The 12,029-nt window shown below is 35.8% G+C and overlaps 1 protein-coding gene across 1 annotated transcript in view; it reads left to right on the top strand.

Annotated features, from left to right (window-relative positions):
* Window positions 1-8,599, top strand: part of LOC121740154 (neural cell adhesion molecule 1-B-like) — a 367,043-nt gene extending 358,444 nt beyond the window's left edge. Inside the window, exons 16-17 of the mRNA XM_042132808.1 lie at window positions 3,581-3,654; window positions 8,290-8,599. Of these exons, the coding sequence (XP_041988742.1) occupies window positions 3,581-3,654; window positions 8,290-8,415 (200 nt within the window). The 3' untranslated portion in view covers window positions 8,416-8,599. The remainder of the gene's footprint in view (window positions 1-3,580; window positions 3,655-8,289) is intronic.
* Window positions 8,600-12,029: the final 3,430 nt, after the last annotated feature.

The raw sequence follows: 12,029 nt of genomic DNA, 5'->3' as shown, positions 1-12,029 counted from the left end.
AGTTATAAATGCATATCTACATTCATAACACTTTCAACCTAACGTTTAACTATTATTATTATCGTCCCAACCTAGAAAAGACTTGCTAAAGTAGCAAGTCGCAACTAACAATTACAGTTTTCTAGTCGCTTGTTGTGGCAGTTTATTGAAAAATATTTTCATGAAGCGACGCGAACTGCTGAATATTGATGTGATCGTGAATATTCACGCTCGCTTGCTATTGAAAACGGGTGATTTACGAAATTAATCATTTTTCATACTTACTTTTACGCCTATGCAACATGAGTACTACAACTGTTGTACTATCAGAGAATTCAATTGCTTGCCAGATGAGGGACCTACGTAGTTTGGTCGCGTTACGTCAAACCCAGCCCAAAATATGATGTTGGTCTTTCAACTGCCTAGGAATCAATTTCCTCGATGGTACATTACCATTACCTACACTAATCATCACGAATGTACAATCTAATGTACAATGTAATGTACAATCTAATCTAATGGTTGCTAAATTGTAAATTTTACGGAATATAATAGTGCTATATTAGTTCTTAATAATATTATATTATTATTTTTTAGGCGTTGCCCGCAAGTTCGTTGCGATGAAATTGGTTTACGGCGCTGAAACAGCAAATATTACCGTTGTATGTACTATGTACAGTAATGTAGGTACTGTTCCAGGTCTCTAAATATCTCCATTACGAAAGTTAACTGTAAAGAGGTAACAGACCGTCTTCCTAGACAGACAGGCAGACATACATTCGTTTTCATAATAAAGTAAAGAAGTAAAAGTCAATGTAAAACATAACAATTTATGCTTGTTCGCCTATGTTTCGCAGTTTTTACGCTTTTCCGCTCACTATTTCAATCTTGATTCTTGACGTGAGTGACAAATAATCAAAATATATAAGTGGCGGCGGGTCGCGGTTTCGGCTGCGGCAGCGGTGTCCCGCAGGACGAATCTCGTCAGGCCTACGGATGGGGCGAACGGGGCGATGGGGCGAATGGGGCGAATCCGCGTTATTTATGTGCGGTTGGGCCCCGCGCCGCCACTAAACACGTCCACCGCAAATAAAACACGCCCCAATTATTTTACAACTAATGTCCAGAAGGTTTACACCGGGATTGAAGATAAAATGTAAATTACACCAACTGGAAAATGGGGAAATTGATTTATGGTGATGTGATTGTGCTAACAATTTACTGTTTTATGTATTTTTTTTTACCGACTTCCAAAAAGGAGCAGGTTATATGTTCGGCTGTGGAGATTTTTTTATGTTCAACGATTACTCCGCCGTTTGTGAACCGATTTTTTACATAATTGATTTGATATACATTTTATCTCATATTATAATAATTGTATTCAACAAATGTTCTGCGTAAAAAAGAGGGGTAATAAAGCTAACTTTTAGGCCGGCATTACACTCTAAAAAATCAGAATGTGTATAGAGCAGGTTCCCAATCTTTTTTAGCCTGCGGCGCAGTTACACGTCACAATATTTTGTCGTCACATTTTTTCATGAGAATCGGTCAAGCCGTTTCGGAGGAGTGTGGCAACGAAAACTGTGACACGAGAATTTTATATATTAGATATTTGTGGTTTCGGATCGACTCATGACGCCCCTCTTTCCACGGCGCACCAAGGCGTTTGTTTGGGAACCCCTGGTGTAGAGCATACAGACATTACAATAATAATTATTGTTACCCGGACATTCAATAATATAAACTAGACGATGCCCGCTCCGTTGCGCCAAAATTCCTTTATAGCGCGGGAACCGTACATTTTTTCCGGGATAAAAAGTATTCTATGTGCTTTCCCGGGATTCAAAGTATCGTCATACCTTTCAGAAAGAGTGATGCAGTGGTTTGGACGTGAAGGCGTAACAGACAGACACACTTTCGAATTTACAATATTATAAATTCAGATTCATTTCATATCCGGCTGCGTGGTCGGGATTAAACATCAGCAAATAATACAACACGTGTCAGTTAATGCTCAGCCAGCTCATAGAATACTGTCAAAATTATTTTCAGTAAATAGGATAGACTAGCAATATTTTAATTGTTGTAATTTAAACTGTTAGAGTATTTTTAATCATATTACCAATGAGTGTAATACTTTATAAGTGGGTCAAGACCTAAAGAACAAGACAAGTATGTTTTTGTAATTTTTTAATCACCCACCCAATTTTTATAGGTATATAACCTATAACCTATAAAAATATAGCATATTGCAACGGAACTAGCCTACGAATAACAAAAAGTATGTATTATTCGTAGGTAACAGCAATATTTTATACGTCATGTTCAAGAAAAAATCTTTAGTCATTTTTAAATCACCTACCCAATTCTTTCAGGTTAGAGCAATATTTTATTCTTGGATCAAGAATAAAACTGGTAGTAATTTATGTGGGACGAGTGGGCGAGTGGGACAAGTGGGCGAGTGGGGCGAGTTGATCGCCGGTGTCCAATTACTTGTCCGTCGTAGCTCCTGTCGCGCCGCCATTGGCCGCTCATTTATCAATCTTTTTTCCCCCCGGCCGAGGCAAATCTTGCGTACAGCAAGGAGCCTTCGAGAGATTTATGCAGCCTGACCGCGGCCACCTTAATGAATTTCTGCCCCTATAAAATATCACTTTATTAATCTTCTCTTTTTGTAAATAGGCGTTTCATCGACTCATTATTAGTTAGAAGCTGTAAATACTTTGCAATATAATACTATCATTGCAAGATTTGCAATAGTGTCGTATATCACACATGCGACATGTAGCAGCAGTCTTTATACTTAAATAATTTTTTAATCCTATGTAATAACGGTGAGCTCTATGGTGTAAAACCATTGCATCCCTAGGATGTCCATTGAAGGAGTGGTCTCGTAGATTCTAAAATCTTTTAAGTCTTTTCAGCTTTAGAAGACTAATAAAATACAGACACGGTTTCCATCCTATGAATAAGACAAAAAATTATTTTTGCTAATATTGTAGTACTTAGTTACAATAGGATCGTACCATCCAATGAGTTTCTAAAATACTAGAGTAGCAATGTCTTACAAAAGATTCTCATAAATGCGTAACCACTTTTTTGTTCAAAAGACAATGTCAAGTCATATATTCGTTATGTCATGATGTATGTGAGATATGCCTGCAGGCATCTTCGAAGTGGCAACGCGTTGCTACCGTAAACTTCCAATCTAGTTACGTTAGTAACATAGAATATCATTTAGTAACATAGAATATCATTGGTACCATCGAAGAAATTGATTCCTAGGTAATTGACAGACCAACGTCAATTGGACGGATCATGTCAATTCGATTTTTATTGTGATCGTGGCTGGGTTTGACGTGACGCGACCAAACTACGTAGGTCCCTTAACTGCCTAGGAATCAACTTTTCTGATAGTACAATCAGAAATAGCACTTACATTTTGTCGGATATATTACCTCGACGTGCAAATATATGGACTTTCGTACCGTTTTTTTAGAGTGTTAAACAGCCATTTGGTTAAGAGGACGTTAATGCTCTTGGTTTTATTTCAAACAATAAAAAAATATGATGTCTGACGAGTCTGTGTTGATGATTCCAGGTGACACGTCAAGCGCGCCGTGCCTGGCAGCGTCGTCGCCGGGACGACCGGCGCCTGCGCCGCTACCTACACCGGTTAGTATATAACTCACAGTTAAATTAATCCTTAAAGAAACAAAACCAATTCAAACTGAATTTAGGTTTTCATAAAATTAAGTACGCTACGACGGAAAAAGTTTCAAGAAGAATTCCACGGCTAAAAGCAAACGTTGTACCGTGGGAATATTAAAAAAACAAATTATCACCTATCCATCAGTGATCGCCGGTAATCCCTCTACCTCGGTGGTGACCGGGGAGGGGGGTGGGGTGCTCAATAAACAAAGCGGCGATCCATTTGCAGCTTCAGCCATTACGTGAGACGCGACCCATCCATCGTCCGGCACAGGGCTGCCCACCGCACACGTTTTCCGAGCGTCTTTTGTGTGTACTTATAAGATAGACCACCGAAGGGTCTCACAAGATCGCCAGCCCTGGCCTCATCTCTTAAAAGCCTCGCTACACGTACAGGTAACTTAAATTACAAAAATAAAATGACTCTCCAGTTTGGAAAATTCGGCATAAAAAATAGTAAAAAGTGTTTTTACAGGCCGTATCTAAAAAGAGCATGGCATGTTTGATTCAAAGTTACACACACTTTGGCTCTTTGACCCATAAAACGTTTTTCAAATAACATTTGGGAATTTGGAAAAATAACACTTCCATTTAAAGTCATTATCAGATAAGTTAGCATCGTAATATAGCATATTACAAGTGAATTCTTATTATAATATACCTATTATATTAAATTAAAACGCAATATATTATTTCAAGTAAAAGTGGTAATTCTCCTCTAAAAATTTTCTCTTATGTATATATAGGATTTGGGTCAGACATATTAATAATAAAATGCCACTTAAATTCCAAATTATAACTGTATTTTAATCAGTCGTCTAACAGAATTAGATATAGTTTTAAGATTAAATAATCTATTGTTATATAATTTCTAATTTACACTAAGTAATTAGAATAATTAGAGTCAGGGATAAGCTAGCAAGATACAACTAGTGCACCGAGCCTCGCCAGAGCCGAGACTGGCTGCCCAAGGCTCGCTCCGCCTCTCTTGCTATAGGTGCGTACGGCGGTACAGGCGCCGTCATATATATGTTATTTTAATAGCAAACTTAATACTTATCTATACCATAAAGTATAAACAATACTAATTTATTAAAACAACGTAACATTGCTGTCGTCAACTTGATATTGCAAAATTTTAATAACTCAACTTATTTAGTATCCATATAAAATATTTTGTAATAAAACGATACAGTAATAAAATTAACTCCGGGGATGTGTCTAAAGGGAGCAGCTTTGAAAGCTCGTAATAACATTTCATTTTAACACTAAACACAACGATCATAAACGCCTTCAATAAAGTCAGCAATGTTAAAACATGACAAGGCTATTTCCCGTTTTCCTCTCGAGAAACAGTCTGGAATTTTCTTTATTGTTCATAAATAGTTTATTTTCAATCGTCCTTTACTATTATCTAGCTTTAATCTCTACAATCACTTAATTCCAGCATTGCTGTTATATCTTACTGAAGTATTCAGACTTTGGTGATAGACTTCTAAACCACAATTGTTCAGCTCAAATTCTAAGCTGGACTTGACTACAGTCCCTGAAACAAAGGGTAATCATCATCACTGTAGAAATAAAGTAAGAAAAAGGTAATGGGTCATCATAGAAATAAAGTAACGAATAAACATACATAAAATATTTGAGCTCGCGTGTGAAAATGTGCGAGGGTGCAATAAATAGTATCTTTATAGCGCTCACTCAATAGCCGCGCTTTATGCCAGTGTGTAGATAGCCTATCATATTTCTTAACTGCGTCCCAGCGGGACGGCCTCGTAAAGGCCGCGTGACGTGAACTGGGATATGTGACGAGTGTGAAGAGTGAAACATGTGAGTGAAGAGTGGGACGAGTGACGTGGGAGTTGGGACGAGTGATACGGGAATGGGACACGTGAGTGCGGCGTGATCTTCGCACGTCGTGGATACGCGCCATCCCGCGGGTGTACCCTTGTTTTGATTTCACTCCCTTTGAAGGCTTATCAAATCGACACTAAAGCAAAGTTTCACAAAGTTAGATTAATATGGTCATTGGTCAAATTACTAGACTAATGACTTCCGACAACTCTAATTTTATTAAGGTTCGCTTTCGTTTCACAAATTTCTTCAAAACTTCTGCACATTTAAACCTGCCATTGGCCGATTCTTTGTGAAAATATTGATAAAACAATTTTCTTTAAATGGATAGAGAGCAGTCTAGAGCTCTATTATTATGTCCTATTCAGCTCTATAACGCTTATCCTAACATTTTCTAATATCTTTCATATGTTGGGCTTCATGCCAAATAATACGATCAATACTATCCAATAGAACCGATCCTAATATTTTTTCGCCTTGCATAATTAAGTTTTCTGATTTCTGATTATTTCATTTTTTCTTTATCTTGTGGCCCTCCATACCGCTTTTCTACAGCTATCTGTGCCATTGCCATTTGAAAAAATAAACGAATACAAAGCTGAAGACACATAAATCAGTAGAGTTTCCTCAAAAAAATTAAATAGTACAATAACCCTTGATTTTATTACTTACCAAGTCATCATATTCAGTATCAGGCTGTAAATTCCACCCTGAACAAAATCCGCACATTGATCCAGCCGAGCCAGAGTGCATTGCCCTGTTTTCACTTATATACAGAGCGATATAATTTGCCGTATTATACTTATCTTTTAGATAAGTTCAGCTCGGTGGGAACTCGCCGCAAGACCGCACGAACTTCTCGAAATAAGTTGTCTCGAGTTCTGTGGTTCCACCAAATTATAACGCCCGCGCCGACACCGAGCTGCACTAATATACTCTACAATAAAATTATTCGCCTCTGTTCAACGCTTTAACGTCCAAGGTCTGTTTAAACGATGAAATTTAAGTTGGGAACTTGGGGTAAATTGTTTTAAAAATTAGAAAAATTACAGTTTGGAGTAGGAACATCAATTTGTTCATCTTATAATTATTAGTGGTTAATATTATATAAGTTTCTTCCCACTTTCAGAAGTAGAAAAACTAATCGAAATTAAACTTTTTGCCGTGTTCGTTCCCGAACCGGTGGGAGGCAATTTCGAAAAAAAATCCAATCTAAATCTGAAATTCGGAAAACAAAAGAATATCATGGAACAAAATCCGCCATTAAGATATCTATTAGGGGATGACATATCGCGCAGACGGTGGTTATATACGAATTGATTTGTGTCTCCAATTTTCGAGTAAATCCGGCTCCCTATAATATATCGGCGCATTTTTCAGAAGATCACGCGTACCGCAGTTAACTGCAGCTGGTCTGCTGCAGGAGCTGTACATAAACATTATTTTAGGACATTAAAGCCATCTAGATATCTTTATTTCTTGATGCAGGATAAAGGAAATTTTAAAATTTTTAAACTTAGTGATGTACAATCGTTTAAATATTTGGAATTTTAAAGTCTATGAATAAAAATACTTACTACAAAATGGAAGAGTGACGGCGAAACATTTTATATTTTCAATTGGTAGCTGAATTCAGATTTTCGTTGCCATGGCTCCGTTTTTATAATAACTGGAACCATATTAGAGCCAAATTAGAGCGGTCAAATTTTACAGTTTTTGTTCTCTGCTATTTACGATCATTCTAAAGGGATTGTAATTAATTTTGACCTCAATTTTGTTGTCAAATTAGTGTAGGGACTAAAATAAGATTGCGATAAAGGGAATGAATGTTGGATTCGATAAAGGTCGACTTCCGGCGCGGGTCGGTTTTAATTAAGTCCGATTGTGACTTCCGGTCGTCGGCTCTTTAGCGCGTCACCGCCGCGACCCATGGAAAGATTAGTTGAGACTTGAGCCCCGATTAAAATATTTAATACATGCAGTAAATTATTTTGTTATGTGGTAGAGCCATGCTTCGGCATGAATGGGCCGGCTCCACCGGAGAAATACCACGGGCTCACAGAAAACCGGCGTGAAACAGCGCTTGCGCTGTGTTTCGCCGAGTGAGTGAGTTTACCGGAGGCCCAATTCCTACCCTTCCTACCCTACCCTTCCCTTCCCTATTCCTTTCCTTACCTCCCCTACCCCGTAATCCTATTCCCTCTTAAAAGGCCGGCAACGCACCTGCAGCTCTTCTGATGTTGCCAGTGTCCATGGACGACGGAAGTTGCTTTCCATCAGGTGACCCGTTTGCTCGTTTGCCCCCTTATTTCATAAAAAAGATTAAACAATGGACCCAACTAAAGAGTTGGGTCCATGGTTTAAGCGTTCTTATGTGTCTCATACGATGTGATTTCATTATTTTGCTACTTCAAGTTATCTGAAAACTAACTAAGGTGTCTTTTTGTCAGATTCATGACTTCAATAAAATATATAAATACATCATATTTATATTTTATAAGTAAAATAAATATCTAATACATCATATGATTAATATTGTGTGTATGATTTATGTCAAGTATTATTTTTATCCGACTACGACGAAGCCAAAAGGAATGGTAGAGACAGCGGCTATATCTTAAGTTACAACCATGTTTGAACCTTTGCATTTCTGGATTTCTATCTGGTAAAATTTTATTGTTTCGTCCTATCTTAGCCTGGTCGAAAAGTTTTTTTAATCACTTTTTTAAATTTAAATTTCAGGCGAGTAACGGCCCTGGTGCGTCATGGGCTTGGGGCTCGTCGACTCTGCGCGCGCCGGCCGACCTCAACGTCGACGCCATCAAGGAGAAACTGCTCGACAACCGGATCCCGGAGTCCTGCGTCTAAACCCTGGAAGACGTTGAAACACCCCCCAACGTTGAAACACCCCCCGACGTTGAAACATCCCCCGGCGTTGAAACAGCCCCCGACTTGAAACACCTCCCCAAAGTTGAAACAGCCCCCGACGTTGAAACACCTCCCCAACGTTGAAATGCGTAGTCACATTACATTTTGTATTACACTCTTATTGGAAAATGAAGTAGATTCAAAATTAATCTTCTGTAAAAATATTTTTTACAATAGAAAATCTTAAATATGTGTTAATTCTGATGTTGGTGTGAAAAATATAAACAATATAATGTGCATAGTTGTAATGAGATTATAGATATAATTTCCCAAAAAAATATAAGGAATTATTTATCATTGAGGCAAAATGTGTATAAAATTGTGACTAGCGAAATAAAGTACGTGTCTGTTGTCCTTCTTAGGTCAAGTTTCCTAAGTTAATTAGTGCTAGGTCAATGTACCTTGAGTTCTATCAGATTTATATTAAGTGAAAGAAATTGTGCTCTTTATGAAAATGTCCTATGTAAATGTTGTAGCTAAAGACTTCCCCTTAAGTATACTGAACGTTATTCGCCTTAGTTAAAGCTCATCATAGCTTTTGTTAAAAATTAAAAAGATTTTGTTAGTGTCCAAATAGTATGATAAAATGTTTCGTACAGCTACAATTTCATTTATATTGAATTGTAATAAAATTAAACAAACAACAAAATAATATTAACAAATGAATTTTGTTATTTACCAAATGCATCTTTATTTCAAGATATTTTTTTCATTATATGTAAATAGTAGTTCTAAGACATACTTTGCCACTTTTTTACGTATCTACAAACCCCCTAGCTAATTTTACCGAATGTGAATTTATCCTTTTAGATAAATTAAATTAAATAGTTTGACAGAATGTCGTTGTATATAGTTTATATCTTCGGTGACATACCGACTGCGAAACTCGCCTTCGAAGAATAATCTGATAAAATATACTTATTATGTCCTGTATATTAGTATATTATAATCATAATTTTAATACATATTTTTATTTTATTTTAATTTAGTTACAAGTCATAAGTCTTGAAATGAATGAAAAATATTTAGATCTAATATACTTTTTTCTAAATTCCTGGAAGTCGTGCACTACTAGTGTTATTTCTAAATTGTGATAATATATTTTATTGAGGACCGAATTCATAATATTCTTTTCCTTATATTATTTAGCTGGACTCTATCATATTTAGATATTTTTCTTTGTATATCATGAAAACTCTCAATTTATTAGAAAAATCGAGTTTTAATTAACGGTATTTTAGACAGTAATTTAAAAAAAAACTTTCTAACACATGTATGTGTATTTTAAGAAAATATCGGTGTTTTTTTTTATTCTAATCTCTTCGAAGGCGACGAGGTCGCTTAGCCTAATTATTGTACAGAGTTTGAGACGATAAAATGATTCCCGACTATCGATACTAATAATATAACCTAGACATATCTCGACATACTATCATTTTGACTAAATTATAAAATACAGTTGATTTTCTATTTAATACTTTATATTATAATTATTATTAGATTTGTATTATAAAATTCATATTTTTTGTATAAGAATAGAATCCACATATCTCCAGGTATAAAAATTCAGTTGAAACATTACTCACTATAAATTGCCAGTATGCTATGAAAAATTTTAATAAACTTACCATCTTATTATTAGGTAAGTACCTTTTAAAAAAAAATTGTGTGTTATTTTAAAATAGCTATAAAATTTAACTACAATCGACTATTAAATTGACCGTACTTTCTTGTACAAGCTGCAACAGAGCTTTTTTAAACCGGACGGACATTTGATGGCAATATTGTATCTCTATAACAATCTAAAAACATACCCCCAGAAGGGAACTAGATAACTAGAGAACTAGTAACAATATTTAAACTATGCATACCTTATAATGTTTTGTCCTAGTCTATTACAAACGAAATGACGCGAACAAGAACATTGTATAGCGTGTCCGCTGTGTATTATGAGAGGAAATGTATGTATAATAAATGTATAATAAATAAGTTTCACACACCATTTTAATGGTAGAATGGAAGCATCACATAAATAAGATAACACCGTTTTAAATGTACTGCATTCTGTGAATAAATGATTTGATTGATTGATTGATTGAAAAGAATACACATTATATTTCATTTTATTTAAGTTATAATGCGATGATTTTAAGGGCATTCACGTCACGTTTATTGTTAAAGACTTACGAGTTTTTAAAAAACCAAGTGATTTGAAACCAAGAGTTATTCGGCTGATTTCTGTGAAATTTTGCTGTTACGGAAAACAGCCGAAATAAAATTAGTAACTGCCATACTTTCAGTAACTTTTATACCCAGTTATTTATTAATTTTTTGTAGAGAAGTAATAAGTAATCATTTTCCCGAAATACTTTACATACAAAAAACAAGTTTGTTTAAATTATTAGACCTTGTACTTAATATAATTTAAAATCACAAAAAACTTCTTTTAAGCAACATACAAATTTACATTTTTTTTCGCTGTCTTACAAAACTAAACACGCGTCCATAAATAATTTTTTTATTGCTAAGTATGTGAAAATTTTTAGACCTTTGATGAAAATGTGTTGTAGCTTGTACAATATTAAACTGTAACAGCTTATGTTTTTAGAATTTAATTAGTTTTAAACGTTACCATTGAATTTAAATATATAAAATTGTCGATCACTGTCGAGCTTTGTTTTATCATCAACAGACTGAATTTCATGAACATAGTAGTTCTTTAGTTAAGTGACTAATTGTAAGTGATTTGTTATTATAAAGTTTAACAACTCGAAGAGTTCGCCCTACTGTTGACTTATTTATTTTGGACGAGAATAAAGGTTGTCTTGAAATAATCTGGTCTTTATTCTATTATGAAATATTTAAATCGTGGGTCTACATCAGGCTAGGCCCTAGGAATTGAGTCTTAGGGCAGGGATGGCGAACCAGTAGCACGCGTGCCAGAAGTGGCAGCAACATTGGTCAGCAGTTTGGACGTGAAGAGGTAACAGACAGACAGACACACTTTCGCATTTATAATACTAGTACAGATTCCCTAACTATATATCTTGTAAAATAAGGAATCACATACCCTCATCCAATCGAACAATAAGGTGTCGGGCACACTCGTAAGGGAACAATAAATACTTGATCCAGAGACTAAGGCCGGCCGCATACACGTTTTCCGTATGCGACTTTCGAATTCTTTTACCGTATTCGGAAGTCCGCATGCATAGAATCAGTAGAAAATACATTAACTGCCGCACACGTTCGTTTTTCTCCGTACGGAACGAATTCCGCACGTACGTTTCAAGTAAAAGCCGGCGCGTAAGCGCGTGAAAAAAAAGAACGTTTACGCTAGTCTCACGGAATTCCGCATACGGAAAACGAATTTGAAAATAGAATACGGAAAACGTGCGTTTGTGGCCAACCCTAAGCTATAATTGAATTTCACCGAAATGACAGCGGCGTCATACCTCCATACATACATGAACTTTATTATTTATTTGCAACCGTCTATAGAGGGAGAGATAATAATTTTATATAAGAGATAATGAAATGGTGTTGTTTTTGTT

Source organism: Aricia agestis, chromosome 1, assembly GCF_905147365.1.
Source record: "Aricia agestis chromosome 1, ilAriAges1.1, whole genome shotgun sequence".
In the NCBI taxonomy this organism is placed as follows: Eukaryota; Metazoa; Arthropoda; class Insecta; order Lepidoptera; family Lycaenidae; genus Aricia; species Aricia agestis.
This window is presented reverse-complemented; position numbering and strand designations above follow the sequence as displayed.